General features: G+C 44.3%; 1 protein-coding gene and 1 long non-coding RNA gene across 4 annotated transcripts in view; one reads left to right on the top strand and one right to left on the bottom strand.

Annotated features, from left to right (window-relative positions):
* LOC125970828 (A disintegrin and metalloproteinase with thrombospondin motifs 20) overlaps positions 1-23,426 on the bottom strand; it is a 65,820-nt gene that overhangs the window by 41,922 nt on the left and 472 nt on the right. The window contains exons 2-6 of one of the 3 annotated variants that reach the window (XM_068650931.1): positions 18,180-18,351; positions 17,115-17,197; positions 8,634-10,169; positions 8,220-8,569; positions 4,397-4,559 (exon numbers count right to left, since the gene is read on the bottom strand). In XM_068650931.1, the coding sequence (XP_068507032.1) occupies positions 4,397-4,559; positions 8,220-8,569; positions 8,634-8,724 (604 nt within the window). In that variant the 5' untranslated portion in view covers positions 8,725-10,169; positions 17,115-17,197; positions 18,180-18,351. Of the gene's footprint in view, positions 1-4,396; positions 4,560-4,712; positions 5,121-8,219; positions 8,570-8,633; positions 10,262-17,114; positions 17,198-18,179; positions 18,352-23,426 lie in introns of those variants that run through there. The other 2 variants (XM_049723491.1, XM_049723495.2) reach the window with 2 other exon arrangements.
* On the top strand, positions 16,246-17,876 carry LOC125970841 (uncharacterized). The gene is made up of 2 exons (XR_007482272.1): positions 16,246-16,392; positions 17,483-17,876. It is a non-coding gene; the product is annotated as an uncharacterized lncRNA (long non-coding RNA).

Here is a 23,426-nt window from a genome sequence, read left to right as displayed (position 1 = left end):
CGACTGGCCTTTCTTTCATCCAGCCACCACAATTGCACTTAATGGCACTTTTCCTCTTAATGGACGGTAACCGGAGTATCAGGCCTTGCGTGGACGCAAAGCACTACCTAGGCTCGGCGTAAGGTACACTGTCCGCTTAATTGGCACCCTGGGACGGGAGCGCTTTGACTCTCAGCGGGCCGTTGTAAAAGAATGTTAATTAGTTCAACAATGAGATGTGTGTTTGCTATTGTCGGCCTCTCGGCATTGATACTCTTGACTCGGAACTGAGGGAGAGTCAAAGAGCAACGCTTTGATGTGGAGAGGGGAAACGGCGGCGAGATCATTTGCGATGACTGAACTGCGGAAAGCCAATAATCCATTTCATGCTTTTGCCATATTGGCTTCTTGAGCTTGTTTTGCGATGAAGACAAGCGGGCACTGGAGTGGAAGACCGCGGGGCAGCTGGAGCCAAGCAAATGACAACATTTATGAAAGGATACACGCTGGGCGAGACTCTTGTTGTTGTTCTCGGTTCTGTGGAGAACCGCCAGGCCCGACGGGTCCGCTGGCTCATTAAGAAGACAAACTGCGGCGTGTTGCAGTTTCTGTCATCTTCTTATAGCTACTGTTTTTGACTAGTTTAAAAAAAACAAGCTAGGTGTAACCCAAGTGAAAAAGTATCGGTGTAGTAAGAATCAGGACCAACCGCCAAACGGGACTGAATCCAGTCATTAGGCCACGCCCCCAAGGCACCCCAACACTTATTTCTAAATTTACTCTAAGAAGACAATAAATATGTGAGGTGGGGGCTGAGGTAAAACAGCTTCAGATGAGAACACTCAAGGCTGCAGTATGCAGACGAAAAGATAGCCGAGTGAACATTTTGACGGTTAAACAATGTTTGCCAGACTCAAGGAGGGTCCTGTCACTCCGAGAAGGGGAGGGGAGGGGCAGGAATGAAAGGACGACTAAACCTCCAGGAGCCAGGTGACGTTTACCTGAGACTCGGAGATAAAGGTGATTGGTCATCTGTCCGTCATGACCTTTAAGAGTCACTTTCCCTGACCCCTGTAACATGAGCGAGGCCCAGCTTTGCAAACCAGCTGCTAACTGTGTACGACCCAAAAAAAAAAACTGAAGGTCACGCTAACCCATCCTGCGAGTGACAAACAAAGCGGGAAGTGAAGTTACCAACAACAAGTGGCTCTATTCACATACATGAAAGCGCGAGGGGAGAGCGGGACAGCGATTCAAGTCGGCTCGTTCAAAACCGACCCCGGGGCGAGGGAGGGCTCTTTTTCCATGTAAATGAACCCATTGAACAAAAAAAAATAGAAGAAAAGAAAAAAAACCTGATGCTGGCATTTGAACTAGCATGTATGCACAGTGGGCACCGAGGGGGCAATCCCATACAGTGATTATGTTGAGGGTCAGGGGTCACGGATGTCATGTGGGCCCAGTACTGCCCCATCAAAGGCGGCCAAACAACACAACAAAACGGGCATCAATGACCGCCGACAACAAAACACTGGGACGCTAGTGTTTAGCTATTCAGCTGCTAATGTTTGCTGTCAAACTGTCCATATTCAATTTACTGTTCCTAATACATTCAAAGTATGGCAGTGAGTGAGGGTAGGGGGGGACTGACGAGGGGGGGTTCGGAGTAGCAGACAAAAACAGCGAGAAAGAGGCTCCCTCTTCGTCTTCAAATGGGTTTGTAGGAGAAAATAATCTACCCTCATTGTGGAGACCCTCATCCTTGTGGCGATCTCTATCCACTCATGCCGGGGATTCACATGCAAGCTCACGGGGCCGGGCAATATCGCTTAAAGTCATAAATAAGTGTAAAAATATTACGGAAATATTTATATATTTATATATACGTACGGATACACTTTTGCTATGGCTCTCTGGAATGTTTGTACAGACGTAGCGTTCAAAACAGCCGTGCAAAAAAAGCATGTTGAGATTTGTAAACAGCCTCTCAATTGCTGAAACAACACACGAGGGTAACACTTTTAAAAGCTCTTATCGCTGACACCTCAATGGGTTCTTCGGAAACATTGACTTACTCTGTTTCCGACGCATATTTCTGCGAAAGACGACTGTACAAACTGTGGAAACTTGAAGGCAAACAAGCACCCTTGTCATGTCGTCAAGCTGTTGTACCTGAGTAAAAAAATTTTATCCTTGCCTGCTCCCTGCTGATAAACATGTTTGTCTTGATAACAAACAGCCCATTTCATCTTGGTCTGATTTAAAAAGATGTTTCACTCGAGAAGACATTAAAAAGAAAGATGTTGTGAGTACTTGGGCGATGATAGTTGCCCCCCCCCCCCCCCCCACTCCCATTCCCCTCATTGTTATCCATCTTTCAAATAGTAAACTCCTCTTTAAAAGCACTTCAAAGTCCAAAGCCCACCAGACCATTCAACTTTCACACAGCAGCTACCAATTATAATTTAGTACCAGGGTCCTCTTCACGGAGACGTAAAGTGGGAAGAGGGGGAATAAAAAGACAAGGGGACTGACCCCCCACAATATGAGAGTTTCTATTGCTTCTTCAAAAAGACCACGACGCCGATTCTCTGGCACATTATTTGTGAGATGAGATGAGACAAATCTGATTTGCAATACAAAGGAGAATGTGTAAACAGTTTATGGACCAATAGGGAAAATATCGTACATAATTTGAATAGTAAACCTAGCCGCAACTTGTTGCTTTTATGGTAATTACGATTTTAGTGGCTACAATGTTAGAAAATGACTAAATGAAATAATTTCACAGACAAATTTACAGACTTTTTCTTCATACTTTTGGTCACTTGTTATTTTTCAAAACAAAAGGCAGGAAATGACCAAAGCAAACAAGTTTGTTAGCTTAGCACGTGGCTGTTTCTTTGCTCTGGACCGTTAACGTTAGCTTAGCCCGTTGCTATGTCTTTGCTCTGATATGACATTTATGAATACAAACATATGGATGGCTGGTGTAATAAAACTGCTGGTCACTTGTTACATTTTAGGAAGAAAAGGGCAAGATATGACTAAAACGCATACACGTGATTATTAGCTTAGCATGTGGCTCTTTCTTAGGAAAAACAGTTGTTTTTTAGGGTTATGTCTTGTGACCAATGTGTGATTTTTAAAATAGAATCAAAAACAGTTCTCGGACCGTTTAGTATTTCACATTTACCGAACTTCTGAACGAAGCAGACCAAGAAACAGTCGCTGCTCGAGATGTTGTATAAGTTGAGCGTCACACAATCGTTGTTTGCATGTCGCCTGCTAGCGATAGCGTGTAGCGTACTCCGTGGCTTAGAAAGACAAGAGGGGCCTGCTGACTTTGGCTCCGTGTGGCCTTCAAAGAACTTATTTTATATCGCCACATCTGAAGAGGGGCCCAATCTGATAAGGCAGAAGAGTCGCATCTCAGGACACTTCACAGTCAATGCTAGCCCAGTTCCACGGGCTCTTTAATCCCTTCGCGTATTGTCTGCCTGATGTCTTTACATCAAGACGGCACGTATCGTACCGTAGTCGCGTATCGAATCATCTTTCATCCATATCGAACACACCCCTAATATATACGTATATATCCTATAGCCACACGAGCAAAATTTGAATCGAGGACTCGTTCCCAGGGAGTCAGACGTGCTATAGCCACAATTGAGACAATCTACATTTCTGGTCTCTGTTTGCCGCACACAGACTGAGTGGCCGAAAAGTCAAAGCATATGAAGGAGGTCAGTGCGAGTTCTTTAAATTGTCAAGGCACACAATAGCCACCACGGCTGTGTGACAATGGCCCAGCTCGAGACAACAAGCCAACGAAGCAGCTTGCACACACAAGATTTATTTGCATCCCTCCAACAAAGGCTGCCCGCCGAGCTTCTCGCTAGGATGACAACAGAAACTGGACTCCGCTCGGTCGCCCTTTTTTTCAAGACCCAAAAAGAGGTCACAACAGATAGAATTTGGACATTTAATGGATGACAACCATTGGCCACAATGGCCGTCTTTACTTTCTATCCTCATTTTAAAATCAGCATTTGTTTTAGAGTCTGTACCCGGAACCTGACGGACCACTTAGTACTTCAAAATCAAAGGCCTGGTGTAATCTGTGTTCCCCAAAGATTTCTATAGAAACATTCAGGCCATGACGAAATCCTAAAATCCCCTTTGGTTCGTCATCTCATCACAACCCAATAGCTTTCCAAACTGAGTTGAGATAAAGAACTTTGGCAGAAACATTGACTGTGATCAAGCACTTTTACGAATTAAAGTGATTACGTTTCAGGCGGGACACTCCCCTTTAATGAAAGAGAAATTGTGACTGGGTATAATTTACATTTCAGGGCGAGGTCATGAAGCGGTAAGTCAGCCAGACGGCGGTTACGGGGAAGACGTCTGTTACCTGAGGCCGAACAAGACTCGCCGTCGCTGGAGATGTTGCGCCTCCTCTCGTGTCGATAGACCAGATGGGGTTTGTGGTGCTCGTCGTCGTATTCCTCCTCCCCCTCGGCGTTCAAGAGGGGCTCCAGGAAGTATTCGCCGTCCGGTGTTGTGAAAGTGCCCATCTGGGGAATAAAATGTGTATAGGTTAGCATAGATTTGCATTAGCAATCAGCATTAGCTTGTCTGCTAACTGATTGTTTACACTCATTCCCTGAGTAAAAATGATCAAAATTGAAAATATATTGCGCATTCCAGGTTCCACTTAGCTTCCATACTTCCAATAGCTGCGGTCTAGGAGCTCGCAGATCCCCTCGAGGCGTCACTTTTGTCTGTGACTGACACGCTGACTCAGACAAGTCTTGTCGGAAAGAACGATGTAACAACCACCAGGACAAGACTATTCTTATCCGTCGCAGTTCTGACTGACAACGTACAGTTCCCTGCCGGCAGGAGTTACATCATCATCATACACGGATTGAGGAATGCTAATATTGATTTGGCAGCTCAGGACCTCGCAAAGCGCCTTAGCTCACTCAACCATGAGGCACAACGTTGTTTGCATGGTCATATCATGCGCACGCTTGAACAGGATATATCACACGCTGGAATGTTTCCTTTGCCTCGTTATTCCGCAGTCGTCCGAACAAAGTGACACTTGATGGAGAGAAAGAGGAGGGGTGCGATTTGGATACGGAAAACGTGACTGTCTTTTAAAGGGTGGAGGATTAGCGCAGACGGTGATTGCTACAAGGATCCTCGAAAGCGCCACGTGCCTCGAGTGCTACAGTACATATACGTTTTAAAAAATGAGGACTATTTGTAATTTTAGTAATGACAAAGTCGAGGCAAAAAAATTTTTGCGGGCCACATAAAATTATGTCAAGGGCCGAATCTGGCCCCTGGGCCTTGGGTTTGACACCAAATAGAAACTGGAAGTCAACATTAGGGGCTGCAATGTTACACGATAGAGATGATTGAATGCTATTTTTTTCCATTAATGCAGGAGTCAATAAGAAAATAAATAAATAAAATAGAAGTTGTATTTTCATTGTCATTATTTACCCAGAATTACGCTCCCAAAATAAAATGGTCGAAGCATGCCGAACTTATCAACTCCTCGATGAATCTCCGAGAGCCGGCGGAAAAAACGTTGACTTGTTTGTCCTTCTGTATTTCTCCTTGTCAAGGCAGTAATGACAAGCATCTTTGGCTGCACTCATTCTTGACCTTGTAAACAGTCGTCAGGATCAGCATCAAGTCAAGGTCTCCTCAGGCTATTTGCTTCATTTTTCATTCTCATTTGGGGGAAGACTTAAATAACCCCACTGCCATCTGCTGCCGCGATTTAAAGAGCATCAATGATTTATACGTAGTAAGTGGTGGTAGATGTTTACCTGTATCTTGTAAATCACTATCTATGTCAAGTTAACTTTGATCGGAAGATTCCGTCTGCAGAAACAGGAAGTCGTGGATTTTGGGTAAAAGGGTGGGCGTGGGATTGAGGTGGCAGAGTTTCCACACAAAAAAAAAAAAGACGGGGGAAAAAAATTGGGCTGGACACAAAGGTTGCTGTTCAACAGTGAGTGCTGAACTGGACCAACGCCTGGAGGAGGAGGGAGACGGGGTGGGGGTCCCGTTTGAAGCTTGACGTGGGAAAAAAATTTGAGTTTTGACTTACAAGTCGAATTTGTTTGTTGACCATACTCGTGACTCAAAACACTTAACTGGCGGACATTTAAAGTGACGTTTTAAATACACAACGTGAAGGCTTAATTCTCGTTTATTTTGACGGTAAACAGATTCAAGCCCCTTTTTTAGAAGAAATAAACTACTGCTTGTTGTGAACTAAGTTGAGTTTACAGTATCTTGAATTTTGGCTTGGATGACGGAAAAAAGGTTACAAGGCTGAGGTGGCGCGTAGCCCCGCCCACCCAGGCAGCGTGATCTTTACACAGGGGCGCATCGCTGGGCGTCGGAATGACGATGGCCCCGTTTGTCAGCGGGCCTGACTCGCCACACACTTCTTTTATGCCGGCTCCCGACAGCCAGCGTTTCCCACGGTGCGAACCAGTCGGCCGTTTTACCAACTGCTCGTCCTTCACGTCGCTTCTTCTCTTTCAAGGCTCATTCCGAAAAGGCCAAATGGTCCTCGGGCACGGCCGTTTCTCAGCTTTGAGTAACTCCGGGCGAGGAAAGGGGAACCTGCTTCTTTTCGGACCTCAGAATGACTCCTTTGTTTTAGGGTTTAATTATTCCTTAATGACCTCATCCTGACAAAAAAAAAAAAAAAGCGGCCCAGGCCATTAAGGTCCAGTGATCAGATAGGGGACACATTTATGACCCAATAGCCTCTGGTGCCATCTCCATTGTGCTGTCATTCTCAATGAGTGATGATGCGGCTAACCAACAAAGATTGCTTGAAAAAGGATGCAAACATGTTTGGATAAGCAAGTCATTCATCAAAGTCAAGGCAGAGGGGGCAATTAAAGGATGATTAGCCTGATCAATTTGGCAAACCTCAGCTTTTAAATTGCTTTGCAAACATGGAGATGGAGAGCTTTATGGAGTGGCTCTTTTCTGCCAGTCGATGGAGCATGGCAGCTGAGCTTTTACAGGTTGTTCGGATTTCAATACATTTTGCCCCGCCCCAAAAGGAAAAAAAAACAGTTATCTGTATTTTTATTATGATTCATCCTGATCTACTTTTTTATATCACACAAAAAAGCAAACGTGCACACTTTCTATATTCACTATCCCAGTACAGTACAAGGCGCGGCCATCTAAAATAAGGATTATGTCACCGATAGCAATTCCGCCCCGGGGGTTATTACTGTCCCGCCAAACAGTCCCCCGCGCCAGAATCCGGTGGGAGTGGCAGGGGTCAAAACCGCCATGCCTCCGGGCCTTATGTGACCCATGAAGTCATCTCCCTTCATTGCTTCTCACATTCTCTCCAGCAGTACTAGTAACCCCAGCAACTTATATCGGGCCAGTAAAGTCACGATGAGTCAATATATTTATACTAACCTGAAATTATTTATCTGCAAAGATAACAAGGCTCAGTTACGAACGACTTGAACATTATGTTATGGTACTTCTCGTGTCACTATGCAAGCTAAGCAAAATCCTGCATCTGAAGCAAAATCAGCAACATCGAACAATATCATTGGTGAAATCACAAACAAGTCACATGGCAGCAACATGCGAGTGCCACACAAACCCGGCCGGGACCTCTTGACCGTGAGCCGGGCGTGCAGGCCACGACTTCATCAAGCTGCTCTGTGGAGTGCTTGTCATTAGTGTCACAGATGACATGAGGCAGGGCGGGGCACACCCTGGACCAGAACCGCTCACAACTAAAGAAGATCTTGAATTCAACAATTAGATTTGTTTTGGCCACGTGGAAGGATGCGACAACACACATAGGCGAAACCAAAAAAATCATACAAGCACAAATTCAAGCCCTCTTAACTGTGAGCCATGCATGCAAACCACTATTCCAATGTACCACAGTAAAAATCTCTAATGGTAAGTCCCAACATTATTATCTTAACTGGTCCAAACTTTTGCAAATCTATTTTTTTATATATCTATGCCACAGATGTATAATGTCAGGCATAACAAATTTTCTTAATGTAAAATATGTGACTTGGCAACCCGCTGCACTTGCAAAACTTGCGCTAGACTGCAGCTTTATGGGCGACACGGATGGGTGCAAACGGGGTTGCAGCGAGAGGGAGGACGGGGGAGGGGAGGTGGGGGCTCGGTCAGTGGGTACTCACCAGGCCGGTGCACAGACTGAACACCGCCGGTTGCTCCTCCCGGGAGTTGACGTGTCCTCGGAAGAAGCAGTGGCGCATATCCGCGACTTCTTCCGACTGACTCTCGTCGGCCGCTCCAAAGTGTGTGACCGCGTAAGCGGGCGCGATGAAGTCCGAGTGCGCGCTCAGGTTGAGGTGGAAGCGTTGTCCGAACGCGTCGATCCGGTAGTGGAGCCGCGGCGCGGACAGCTCGTCGTTTAAACTTCTGCGTCTGCGCCTGTAGTGCAACGTGTGCGGGAAGGACTCTCCGAAGTCATTGACCCGCAGCGGGCTGGTGATTTCGTACGATGACAGCTGCTTGATGAAGACTTCTGCAAGGCAAAGTGGACACCAGAGTTGTCACCGATGTTTTCTCCAAGTTGCAAACCGGCCTACCTTGTTTCGGATGCAACCGGTACTGCGCGGCGAGCCGCACAAGCGCTGACAGATGACACGCGAGTCCCACCAGCCAAATTGCACACTGCATGGTTCCCACGGCGGTGCTGTCCGCGGCGGCCCCTTCGTCGAGCTCTCCCCCCTGCTCCCTCTCTCCTCGTCCGTCCCCCCAGGCCGGCCGGCTTGTCAGCAGCGGCAGGTCGCCGGATCGAAGGAGGCTCTTCGCTGCAGCGCAAGACCCGCGTCGTGCGCGCGCCTCATCGCATTGCCCCCCCACTCCAAAAAAGTAGCAGCCCAGACTATTTATTTATGACACATGCATCCCACCCCCCCGCAAATACACACAGGCACACATACACACACTTGTCTTTCCCCCCCTTGCAGGGAGTTAGCCGCCCGCTGCAAACTAACTAGAGAGTGTCGGCTGAAAAGAGGGAGCGGTGCCAAGTATGCTTTCCCTCAGCCATCCCCTCCTCGACCACCCTGTGCAAGCTCAAGGCGCACACACACATACACAAACTCACACACCAAAGCCCGGGAAGCAACGCCCCCTCCGGCCCCACAGAGCCAATGGTGAGACAGAGAGAGAAGAGCTCCATGCGTTAAATCCAGCCTTGTGGACTGCATGTTGAAATAAAGGGCAGGTTGCGCCGTTGTGGGTGTGAACACAACCAACTCCATTCAGTGTCAATTGATGGGATGGTATTTTTTTAATGAAATGTGACTGGCATACACAAAACTTAGAATCTGTCTGTGGACCGATAAAATTCAGCTCAATTGTATCTTTGGGAAAATTTAGATATCGTCCGAGCATGCATATCATTTCGGCCATTTGTATTCTCAGTGAAAATCTAAAGATCGGGTCAGAGAGGACTGATTTTTTTTTTTTCACACATTTGGCTATTATGCCAGTTGGAATCATCACTTGTGGGAAAAGGGAGCCAATCAAAAGGCAAAAGAAACAAAGAGAGCGGAAGGCATCGTGGAGCCATCGTTCACTGTCGCCTGCCAGAGGAAGTCGACTCACTCGATCACCACGAGGCACTCAGCTTGTCGTTAATCATTTTGGTCGCGTTGAAGTCTTATGCAAAGTCGATGGACATATGAAAAGCACTTTTGTCTTTCACATCTTTTTGAACAGCCAGCATTGTGACTCATTGGATTCGCCGGGCTCACCGGATTTTTTTTTTTTTTTTTGGGGGATGCTAAGCTTCCTGGCGCACAAAGCAGGCCCATGGTGTTACTTTTTTTTCCTCCCCAAAACAAAAAGGAATGTGACAGATAAAATCCTGACACGGTCAAACTTTAATTAGCAGTACAAAGCGTAACAGTATTCCAATCGGTTTTTGAAGTTTCCATCCATCCATCCATCGACCTTCTACTGCTTAGCTCTGAAATGAACTTTTTCGGCGGCTATAGCAATTACGAGATCGGAAGATATTATCGCATAGCCTCATATCGTCCAATCGGATGGCGTCTGCTGTGATTTCTTGCCGACTGATGTAATCCTCAATTCCTTGCGAAAGGGTTTCCCATCTGAAAAAGTTTACCCATTCATAGAAGATGAAGATCTGGCATCGTTTCATAAACATCTGCTTTATAAAAACGGACCCCCACCCCCCCCCCCCCCCCCCAACGGAGACACACCTGGTAACGGTTCAAACACGGACTTGCTCAGTCTAACCCGATGAGAATGTTTTAGATCTGTAATAAATATCATCATCTGCTATTGAGAAGATAAATCCCACGTTGACTTTCATCACCACTCATTCAAAGTAGCCATTGACATGAAGACAACCTGACCATCCCTCCGACACGGACATTCGAAATAAATCCACCCAAGATATTCAACAACATACTATAATGACTGTGGAAAAAATAGATTTATGTTTCTGATGCTGAAGCGGTCTAAACCAGCGGTTTGTGGTCTGTTTTGATTTTTGGAAATATGTACTTGGCTGTAAATTATTGTTCCTAGAATAAACCAAAATACGATGTACATGGTTGTCATCGGATTGTGAGCTGAGTATGGCGTCCCACGCGATGGACCACCCTCAAACCCGCCACACACTGAGTGACGCCGCTGAATGCCACTAAACTTTACAATTACGACAAAATTACAGTTGCTAGCTTACCACCTGCGAATCGCAAGATTCTTATAAAACCAAAGAGTCGGTAGACCGTTCGCCGAGAAAGAATCCATTCGAGTTCTGGACAGATCCAACAGTTTGGTTCTTCTCGACAATAATGAAAGGTTGGGGGTAGAAGGGCTGTTCCAAATGTGCGGCATGTCAAGCATAATAAGCACTGCGGGGATGTTGACTCTTTGGATTTTGTACCGCAAACAGGTGCCAAGGACTTGAACCATCATTTGAGCTTCATACCTGTTCTTACTAACGAGTTTACATCCCCCGTGGCATACTTTAAAGTAAACCATGTGAGCCCAGTCAAGCTTGTTTGGATTGTTGTGCCTATCAGTACGCTCATCTGTGACTGCACTCTTCTCCAGGGTTTTTGTCTTGTGTGTTTATAATAAACCTTCTCGGAATCCTCCAATTGGGAACGAGCCCTTGGTACAAAAGGTCCGAGCTGTTTTGGTAATGCGGATTACGGACTAATGGCTGTGAGTTGTGCAAATACCAACTTAGTCCCTGTTGAGTTGGGGGAAACGCATCAATTTCTCTCACAGATGTGGCAAACACAGCCTTCATCATTCTCGGGCTGAGGTCATTGCTCGAAAGAAAGCTCAAATTACTAGAAACTGGAAAGTCAGTGTTTTGGGTGAAGGAGGTCCGGGGTTCTCATGTGTTAAGCATCTCTGGATCTCATATAGGAGGGTGTATTGTGCAATCCTCTATGTAGGCCTACAAAATGCTGAATTGAATTGAGCCTTCTGGGTTTTCTTTTGGACTTCTGACAGCTAAAGCCGAAAATGGCAGTGGGCTAAACCTTGTCATTAATTTGGGATCTTCCTGAAGATATGCACCTGTTGAGTCCCAAACCTTTAGCAAGACAAAAGTGAAGCAATGTAACAACTCTGACTCTCGCGGTTCAATGGGTTAGTGATCCATACCGCCTGATACACATCGGAATCTCACCTTTAATAACCTCGTTAAGCAATCTCGTAATCTCAAAACGTTCTGTTTGACAATCACATCATCTTAACCATTCTGGTTTATCGCAACTGCAGTATTAGACGGTATCTTAAGCGACTTGGTGTCACAAGTTTGGACCATCTGAGGATCAGCATGAATGGAAATCACTGGTGTGGAGACAGCGCCATCATTCTAGAAGTTACCATAACAAACCATACCACAACCCCCACCTAGACCCCTTCCTTGGTCCGTTCAGGTGGCTCTCATGGTGCGGTGATCAAGGAGTTCGGCCACCTGAGACTTGTGTTGGCTTGCATTGCAGATTAAGCTTCCCCCGCACCCCAACACCCGCTAAAGACGCTTCGGCTTCCCCCCTCCCAATGCCGCAACGAGACTTCATAAGCAGCAGGATTCCTCTGTGGTCTTTAAACACAGTAGTCCATCAAGCTCTTTTCCTGCTCCCATAGAGTAAGCTAGTGTCTGTCAGAGCCCCGCAGACGGCAATAAAACAAGGTCAAAGCGGCAGTGCTGCCATCTCGGTGATGAATCATCACATGATGGTCAAATAATGAAGAAGATTACTGTTTACGGAGAGTAAGGGGAAAAAAAAGTTTTGACAGCATGAGTACTGTAAGACCATGACATCATAACCGACCTAGTGGTTTCAATTTTGCATTGGAGATGAAGGAAACAGAGAGAGAACTTTTAGACCTTTTTAAAAACGACAAAAACTAAAAAACAAATGATAGGCGATTTCCAACTATTCTATGTAGTCGGTATAAATGACCGCAATTACGGAGTTGAGAAACAAAAACCAACTTTCCAGAATTAGCTTTGACCTCAGCGTACTCAAATTTCCCCTCGGGATTAATTAGTGAAGAACTTAAAAATAAAAGTGAAGAAATCTTCCCATGTTGAGATCTGAAAAGAAACGCAGCAGACTGTGACCCAATCCAATGCCGCCTGGTCGCTTCCCTCTGACTTTTAATAACGTGTCAACAAGGAAAAATCAATTACAGATCGACATGGTACCAAGAGCAGAACCCTGCGGGATGCCACATGACGGAGACTCATGTCTGACACGAACTGATCCATGGAAACCAGAAGTCCCTGGCAACACGTATGAAGAGCAGAACCACTGAAATCATCATATCAACAAGACAGTGAAGTTAAATTCTAGATCTATCTATTTAGATTTTTATGATTTTTTTCTCGTTCACCAGCATTGTGTGACGGATCGTGTTTGACCTCAGCGGAGCTACTCCCCTCCAATGTTTGCTCAAGATTCATTAGCTAATACCTGCTGATAGCTACTTAGAAGCCACTTTCAAGCCTTTAACACCACATGTGTACCGTCTGTCACTAAAAACTTTTAACAGCATGATCCTGCATGTACTATACACTATTATTACTAACTCTCCGGTGTAATTTGTGGGCTCTGAGCTAATGCTTTTTTTTTTCTGCCCCATACCATATGTTCTCTATTTATATTTGCTCGGCTAATAGGGGCTCAGCGTGAGGGCATGTGTTTGGGTTAAGGGATGGGTTTAAACGGGAGACGATGTGATGCCGTTTATAAAAAAATATATATTGTATGGCTGTATCAATGACAGTTAAAAAAGATCAGTCACTATGTAGGAGAGGAAAGTCATAAACCCTAAAATAAATATCACTGTCACGAAGAGTGGATCCGAGCAGGTCATGCCAGGAATATTCCCTACTACGCTCACGACAAGTTATGTGATCGCCTGCCAGGGTTTGGTTTCACCCGGGAATTCTTGTTACCCGAATATTTGAGATGAATTTGGGATAATTTGCTTTAATAAACATTTCAAGTTTAGGCAAGGTAAGTTTGGAGGACGGCGCAGTTGGCATAGAGCTAGCTAGCCAGTGGCGGGCTAGCTTGCTAACACGAGAAACCTCACAGTAATGTAAAGTTGAAGGCATTTTACTTTGCATTTCCCGGTGTAAACATCCGTCCGTCGTGTTAAGTGGCGTAAGCCGTGCGGTGGACAGCTGCCTCGTGTTTGGGATATTAACAGCTGTGAACTTTTAAACTGGCAGAGATTCAATGGCAGCGTCCCAGTGACATATTCTCATCACTTCCCATGAGTTCAGGGATTTCATTACCATTTCTAATTTTCATGATATCATCACACAAACAACATTCCTCGTCATTATAGTATCCTACTTATTCACATACGGATTCTCACAGTAATAAGCCGTAGCTACATCTCAAATGACCCCGAGCAGGACAACTGGTGTACTATTTATGACTAGCAACCAAAATAATACAGGTCAACATGAAGATGACATTGTTTTTAGCAATGTAGATACAATTTAATAATCTACTGCTATATTAATATACTGTACATACTAAATTGCTCCGATTCTGAACTGTTGCTAGGCGGAATTCAATGAAAACTTTGTCCATATAGACAGACAATAGTTTGAAAATGGAAGAAATCCCTAACAGCAACTATATAGTTTTTTATTCCGTCTCAGTCAATATTTATTTTACAGTCCGATCAGTCGCCGGTGCTTACTTGAACCCTTCGTCATGGCAGCAGCCAATTTACCGTCTCTAAAAATAATTCCAGATAAAAGTTTCTAGTTCTTGATATAAACTGAAATCTTGGAGTGCATTTGGTGCTTGGGGACGACACAAAAGGACACTCTGTTCAGTCTCTAGTGAAGAGCACACTGTCAAAGCTGGCCGTCAACATGTCCGAGGTGTCCCCTGATGAAGACCACGGTGAAAGATGGCCGCTCTCGGAGGTCTCAAAGGACGGGGAGGGAGACAGTGATAACCTGGGCTAGGTGATAGCAAGATGTCTAAAATTAGTGTTGGCAGAATGCTTTGTGATAAGATTGTTTCGAGATGTCACACCTTCTGTCGCTTTGCTGGAGTCGCACTCAACGCTGCGCTTCGTAAGCGAGGAAAATGACCTAGCTGACAAGTAGCAATCTGTATAGCTTACAGACTAAGCTAACATTAGCATTAGCTAGTCATTCGCAAAATCCTTATCACTACTTACTAAGTGTATAAAATCCAGATATTTTGCATACGATGCATTATCCCAAAAGTGCCTCGTTGTGATGATAACAATGTTGTACGTTCGTACTAGCAGATAGCAACTTGAACATGCTACACCCAAACATTACAGAAAAGATGTTCGGTACAAGTGAACAAAGTGCTGTTGTCAGCGTAACTCGACTCAACTTGTCATACTCCGAATAATCAAAACGCCTTCTCGGCATTCTTTTATTTCCGTAGGTTCCCTGTTTTTATTCATGTTCTTGTTGCATAATGAAGCTTCTACAGATCTTTTCTGTGAATTCACAAAACCGTTTTGTAGACTTCGGAATTCATTCGGCCGTGACCGTCGCATCAAATGCGGAGCCGCTATTGGGTAGCACCTTCTGGAGAGGCCTCCATGGCTTCTTTATGGAAGCTTCAAACGGGTGCAGCCGTTGTAGCTTCAGTCCCGAGTTGTGTAAACAGGTTTAAATGGCAGGGAAGCCGGCAAACATCTGAGAGCTGCTCTGATCAAAGGTGCCTTCACGTGAAACCTGCGTGACACTGCGCTGCATACGTGTGTGTGTGTGTGTGTGTCGTACAAGAAGATGACAGACATAGATCTGTCTGGTGTGGTTGCTTCAATGCTCCCTACCCCTCGCCTTCCCCTTCCCTCCTTTCTTGGATTGTACCGCCTGTGTTTGCACAACAGCAGTCAATGAAAGCCCACCTGCCCCCCCCCTCCCCCCAGCATCATGTGACCTCCTCCCGCTCTCCTCCACTGGATGCTCACACACAGCAAAGCTCATTACAAGTATCAACACGTGGTCCTTTTCACAAATGACTCCACGAATGGACATGGTGTCATGAAATTGCATGCATTAAAAAATATATATATATGAAAAAAATTATATATATATATATATTTTTTTTTTAAATTAAAAAAATATATAATAATATATATATATATATATATATATATATATATATATATATATATGTATATATATATATTTTTTTAAATTATATATTATATATTTGCACCCATGTTTGAAATTATTTAAAATGCAAATTAGGACTATACTAATTCACTGCACCACTAATTGTTTGAGATGTTACTTTGAATGCACACAATTACACATTACAACTGTCGGGTGACACAAAATGACAGCGAATGTGCACATTCAACAAAAAAACGACAACACCATTCTTTTTTTTTTGTGTGAAGCTGGAAGACTTGGAAGCCGAAGAAACCCTTTTCAGACAAAAAGAGACCGAGAGCGTAGAAAATGTTCTTCCAGGAAGTCTGAACTCTTTTGGCGCATTGTTGGAGGTGACACGGCATGAGAGCTCTTTTAGCTTCCATCAAGTCCAATCCCGAGGTGAACGGACCACCCATTCACTTGCTCATTCCTTCTCTTGTGCTTATTCACAGGCCTGCCCGGCTGGCTCACTGCTCCTGGTCAGGTCGAGGGGAGGGGTTGGAGGGCTGCTAAAATTATAGACGGGGGCAACTGCACTCCTTGCACGCCACGGAGTGGACCGGGGTGCTTCAAGGAGGTCTCCTGCCGCGGGAGGCTTTGATTCGGCCGCTTGGCTTCACAGAACAATCGTGGAGCGGCGCTCCCCCGGGGTGGCGGACTTGGTGAGTGGTTAGCAGTATAATGGGCTCACGTCTCGTAAGTGCTCGTGACATTGATGGGGGGGGGGGCAACGTGGGGACCCAGAGTAGATCACGTGTGCATTGGCAAGAGTGGCAAAACGTCCAACATAATGAAAATCCCATTAGTTCATTGCGCTTTGGCCACTAGGGGGCAGTATCACACAGACGCAAAAGAAGAGTTTCACAACTAATTGACTCAGTGAGTTACAGTAATAATAGTGTTCGTTAGCCCCTTTATGGTATTTTGCATTTAATGTTAGCATTATGCTAGCAGACAATCAAAGTCAGATTGTTGTTTCAAAACGATATCTTTAAGTTGGATATTAATCAAAGAGAGAAGAAGTCTTCCATTGACTGTCATAATAATGTTAAGGACTGCCTTGATGGAGCCCACATGGCCCCCCTCACAGATGGGCTGGGGCCCACCTGAGCTAGCTCACCCTTCAGCGCCTGCTTCAGATTAAACGCTGACAACATGGCTCACGTTCTGGGAATCTGCAGTGTTTTCCGTGGCCAGACTACTTATTCATCACGTCGTACGGGATGACCTAATCACTTGGCGGCTCATCAGTTGAAACAAAGCTCATAAATGGACCCCCCCTATCCGCTTTCTATTCTTCTGGACTGCTTTACAATGTATTTTATCATGTGTCGCGACAACTGACTTTGCTTATGACAGATTAGAGCGTTGTGTGGTTCCATACCTGGCAAGGAGCCCGTCGTCCCCCGAGTTTTGTGAGCTCGGTGCGGCGTGGTGGTCTTCAGCGGCACGATGGGAATCTGCATCCTTTACAGAGAAAATTGTTTAGATTTCAACTTGACTTGTCAGTGGTCCTCAAGGAGGACATCACTTTTGTCCCATATTGTCACAGTACATGCACTCTAGATTACAAAATGCTGACATAAGCAAATTTCATCAGCAATCTTCCAAACATAGAACCTTGATATCCAACTAATGTGCCCCTACCCGCCTAGAATGCTGATAACTCACCCCCTCCCCCCTCCGTTATTCACGAGCACTCCGGTTGATATTTTTTTTTTTGTGGGGGTCCATTGACTTTCTCCTTTTCAGGCTCCCTTTAATCCCCGGGTCTGTGTCCTCGGTGGCTTGCTACAGAGGGGCTATTATTCGGGGCCTTATTACTGCGCCCCTCGCGGCTTATCTCCTTCCTGGTGACAGTCTTTTCAAGCCTCCCCCTAATGACCTGGGGAAACTCACATGCTCAACTTCCCAGGACTGCGGGGGCCTGGTTGATGTCAGAGAGGGTGGGGAGCACGGACAGGGGTCCTGCGTCCCGCCGCAGGTGACTGAGCAAAGTTGGGAATGAAGTTGCTGATTGGGTTTGGAAGGACTACTTTGAAATATCGTCCAGTAAAAAGCTCCAAAGTTGATTAAGTAAAGTAGTCTGCTGGCACTGTAATAACGTCCTACAGCCTGAGGGTTTAATTAAAAGTCCTCTATTCTTCTTCTTTTTTGTCTTCTTGGCCAAGTGCATTTATTCGAGAGAAAGTCCATTTTGATTTAAATCACATTCCCACAACGGGCCGGGAATTCAAAAGCACGCATTCTCAGCATGTCCTCGTAATAGATCGCTTTTACGGTGAAATCTTCGACATGGACCGCAATTAGATGATCTTGGTTGAGTTCCAAATTAGGGGGGGGGATGTTTTTCTATCATAAAAGCGCAGCAGCAATATGATAAAGCACATTTTACAAATTTTAATGGTCATTCAAGAGTAAAAAAAAATATATATATCTATGTACTTGCCCTTTGACAGTATTCCGAGACTGAGCCTTCGGGTGGGACCAGAATTGGGGTTATTATCGCAGACACACCAACATAGACGCCCCGGAGAAACATGACACAGGTGTCCGTCCCGCTGCTTCCTCGCATGGCATGCAAGCCCATCGGCCCCTCGAGGTCTTAGGTGTCTGCGTCTCTGAATCATAAAACACAAACGATGGGTCCCATTAAGAAAGTAATGAGTTTAGTGAGGCAATTTGCACGGATGAGTAAGGTTAAACCCTGGGGGAGGTAATAAGGTCGGAACTTTGCCAATGACGGTATCGGGCAGCGGGGTGTCCTAGGGGTTAGCACATCTGTAGCCCATTTCTTATCCCACAGTGAGCTACAAAATAAAATATCTACAAAATATTTTTGCCCATTTTTTACCTGTTTAAGCAACGTGACCCATGATTTTTTTTTATAATCTTTTTTTATAATCTAATAAACTAGCGTTCAGCACCAAGGTTACTCAGGGGACGAAAGAATGCGGAATGACACCCTAAACGTAACACAAAGATGTATTTGCTGAGAGAGCAGCCGGCAAACTAAAAGCTAATCAACAGCGGCTCGGAGCATCCCAAACCCCCGCAAGTTCAACAAAGCTGCCAAACACACCCAAACCCAGTGTGGGTCTGGAGGCCATCACTCTAGTGGCAATCCATTTTCACCGTGAGTTGTTTTAGTCTCACACAAAAGCATCATAAATCACTTTTTAAAAAGAGGTCTGGGATTATCGTCTGACTTGTGGCCATTAAACATTTGTATGGTGACATAAATCTACTCAGTGGACACTTCATTAGGTACATTAGGCAAAACACAATGATTTAGGATGGATGGGCTGTCCAAATTTTGGAATTTGAAATGATTGTCCATAATGAGATCCAAGTACTTTACTTCATGAAGCTACTTGTGTTATTTGATTTTTAATATGCATTGTAAATATGCCAGTAGATAAATAATTGAAAACAATAGTGGACCTAAAATTGATCTCTGTGGCACTCCCAACTGAAGTCAATGGGACATTGTCAGTGATTCCAGACTTGTATCTCTTCCAGGTCGGATTTAAACTACCAGTTACAACATTTCCACAAATATATTTTTCTACATTCTTCAACAAGTTAAACACAGTCAAAACAATGAAACATCTTGATGCGTGTGTCGATGCTATTTGCGTGACCTCTTGTGTATATTTTTCTACATACTCTAATCATAAAAGCAATTAAGAAACACGCACACAGTCTAGCCAGGTCTTAATCATGGCCAAGTCAGCAGTGATTCCAGACTTCTCACACAAACAAATTGCAGGTCCAGCTTTTCCGGAGAAGCATCCTGACAAGTCGGCAGATTCAACAAGGCTGCGCAGTTGTGCTTCCCCTACGCCATCAAAGGCGAGGGAGGAGAGGGATGCCAGATAATAATGGAAAGTGTTTTGACATCGAGCTTGAAGTCATTATTGGATTTAGATAAGCGGGGAATTCCATCCGACGTGAGGTAAAACAAATAAAGAAAGGAGATTGCCAACGATTCCGGAAAAAGCGCGAGTGCCCGTCGTGGCCTCGGGCCGCTCTGATTGCATCACGGACGCAATCGCACGTGGAACAATGGAAATATGCGTGTTGGTGCAGTGCTCAGGGAGACTTGCAGGCTCCCCGAAGGGTCAACAGAAGGCCACCGAAAGGTCGACTGTACATACTTTCTGCTAGGTGGACAAAAGGCGTGGTAGCGGTGATCAGCGTTTTTTTTTTCCGGACTCCAAAACAGACTGTGACTGAACATGTTCAGCATCCTGCGTCGGCTGTTGTGTTCTCTAATTTGAAAACGTAACGTGTAATCATACTTGCTTGTTTTCCCCAGAAAGAGGTCAATTGGAATTCAAGTGAGTGGAAAGAAAAATCTGGTTCCAGCATGTACCTGTCCGTGTGTTGGGAAAAATAGCAGCGTGTTAAAAATCATACAAGTCAGTGAGGCTCAAAACGATAACAGATATAAAATATAATTAAAAAAATATATATCTAAATAAATAAATATAATATAAATATATAAAAATATATCATATAAAATAAAAATATAATAAAATATATTAAATGCCAAATCAATTAATTAATAATAATTGTGAACTCCTTAAATGTTGATTAAAATCCAATCTGTACAGTATAAATAAAGTTTTATTAACAATGAGTACTATTTACAGTATTTCTAACTGGGTGGAATTTGGGCTAGTTTTCCATATTACAGTTTCTACTGTACTAAAATTGCTTTGTATGATTTTTTTAACACCCTTTGTTTTTTTTTTCTTCTGCTTACACAGCACGCCTGCTTAGCTTTGACCCAGTGTTGACCATCGCACTGAACATAATAACAACAATCACTGCAACCGAGCGTGGCGTGAATGCTTGCATTGGAAATAGCCTCCAAACATACAAACAAGCTGTTTGCTTCCATCACACTTAAAATATATGAGCCATAAAAAGCCCGGGCCGGTCTCTCCATCACTTAACTCTGGCATCTGTCCGAAACGCCCCAATTTGTCAACGTTAGCTCCCAGAGGAGGACCCCGTGTGATGGTAGTATGTGTTTACTGAGGAGTTTTTGAGCTTTACATGGGCCAGAGAGCATTCCCCGGGATTAGTGTTGGACATCCATCACTTTGGAGCCAAATGGAGTGTGAGGAGCCGGCTCCAGCATTGCCGCTGTGATGCCCACTGCGATAAGAAGCGAGGATGCATGACAGGACTTTCTTAGCTGGCTTTAGCTTGGACTCCCCCCCACGCACCTGATATCAGATTATCCATTTAATAATAGTCGCCACTAGATGGTGCTGTTGTTCAATATTTTTTGACTACATTCTCGGTAAATTGTTCAAATGCTGTGTTCGAATGTTAACGTCAGACTGTGCAATGTATGTTTGTCGACAGAAATGCAGTTCGGGGTCATCTTGCGGCTTTTGATCAAGTCTGTAATTACAGCTTGTAGCAATCACCGCTATTTACCAAAAGGTAGTGAGTGAAGTTGAAAGAAAACACACAAATAGACTGACACATAATGGCAAGCGATCTGATGCAGTTGATTTTTTTAACTCGCACTATTATTTTGATTTCTATTTGTCGGTTTGTTACTGATATACTGATTGCAGAAACGTTCTGGTCTGAAAAACAAACACACTTGGTTTTTTTTACCCTCAACTTGACAGATTCCTGGACTCTACTACCATTTATTTTCCTTTCTATATAGAGAATTTATTCTACTTCTTATTCCTGACCTAATATTACAAAACACCATTTTGGTTTAGGATGACACCTTCAGATTGACATAATCGGAAAAGTAGTCGGAAATAATAAAGACATGAGATCGGTCACCCCCACCCTCCACAAAGGTGATGTATGAGTGACTGAGGGAAAAAAAAACATACTGTATGAATAACATGATGTCAGTCTTAGCACATTAGCGAGGCTTCAGATAATCTGGACGATGATGTATTGCGTGTCATCTCTACACTGCTCTGTGCTGAAAGGCAAGAGGAAGGAATAGATGGCTATCTGCTTACAGCCTATTTGCGGTGCCTGCTTTAAAAAGTCGACACAGACACTTTAAATCACCCCAGGGTCAAGGATAGTAAGATGACAAAAGGGCTCTTATTTTCGTGCCCAGCGCAAGTTTAGCCCAAAGTGAAATCTCACATAGGTGTGAGATTTTGCTTCTTTTGAATTTGCGCCGTTGTGGGCGTGAACACAGCCAACTTGATTCTCGGCCAATCGAAGCAGCTCCTCTTATTCCCTTTAAATCCGGCATCTCAACTGTCTCATTTAGAAAGCGGGCTGCTTTCCAGTCACAATGAAACATCCAGTTTCGAGTGTTTTGGACCTGTTCGCCACCTCACAGAGCTGGGACACGGTTCGAAAGACGATTTAGCACGGGAAATCCTTGACTTCATCAGTCTATTGAGGTTCATTCACATACAGGGACAAGAACTTGAGCTTGTATACAAGACGAAATGCAAGGCTTTTGAAACTAATCCGTAAAACGTGTGGTGGTTGGTAGATCACCCATTATGTCAATACAGTTTAAAACTGCCGGGAAGCCTCTTTAATTGCTGTTGAAATGAGGCCCCCTTTCTAAGGAACGTAAGTTCTTCATCTGTGTTGTGGAGTGAGACTGCTGCTCCCAAAGAGAGAGGGGCAGGGAGCTGCTGCCCTCTATGGGTGAGAAGGGGACCTACAGCGTGCTTTTAATATTGGCCTTTTCAATGCTTAAAAAAATCATCAGCTTTTTGAAATTATAATTAGGGACAACCAGCTTTGTGTTGCTCTCATCTGGGAACTAACACACTTCTCTTTTCTATTCGGCACATTTGCAATGTAACACGCAAGACCGCTAATGAGCTGGGCGAGAAACCAGACCGCTAATTAATCACAGCAACTGTAAGATGTGCTTCTGCGGCTGACTACTGAGCCATTTTTAAGTGGGTTACGATCACTGTTGATTAAGCCCCGCCCCCACCCCGACTAGGCAACTTAATCTTTAGGACTAGAAGCTATTTTTTTTTTGAACATTTGGGCCTACTATACAACTGCATTTTAATGTTCATCATGTTTGCGGTACAAACCCAAGAATGCTATATTTTAGGAGATGGTACTGACTTGATGTCAAACCTTCGAGAATCATCGCTTTTGGCTTTCTCAGGCCGAAATCTTAGCACGCACCTTTCATGACACCCAGCTGAGTACTGAATGAGCTCATAAAACCAGGTTGATGGGTATTAAAGCAAAATAAGGATACACGCACCACAAACGCACTAATGACTGTAATTAGGCTTTTTCATACAAAATAGCTTAATTGAAGTTTATGTAGTGATGTCTTTTTTTCATGGAGGTTAATCCTCACCATCTGCACAGTGAAGAAAAAAAAACGACTATTAAGAGTGGGAGAATGTAGTCATTGCTAGTTCAAAGCCTCACTAATGCCTTTCAAATTAACTTTTTTTTAAAGTACCGTGTCATCCACTATAATGTTAATACGAGGGACACTCTCAAAATGAGGCAATTAAATGTTTTGCACATCTTGATTACATCATTTCATGTTTTTTTCATCTTTTATGCTTTTTGGCAATCAGTTCCTTCTTGTTTGCTTAGTTTCCAACTTTCTATATTGACCCTGAGTGACTTCATTATATTTTATAGCGACCCTACTTTCCCCCTTTTGGTATCTTTCAAAATAATTAACGTTATTTGC

The sequence above is a fragment of the Syngnathus scovelli genome, chromosome 6, assembly GCF_024217435.2.
Source record: "Syngnathus scovelli strain Florida chromosome 6, RoL_Ssco_1.2, whole genome shotgun sequence".
NCBI lineage: Eukaryota > Metazoa > Chordata > Actinopteri > Syngnathiformes > Syngnathidae > Syngnathus > Syngnathus scovelli.
The sequence above is the reverse complement of the archived record's forward strand: the minus strand, read 5'-3'. Positions and strand labels throughout refer to the sequence as shown.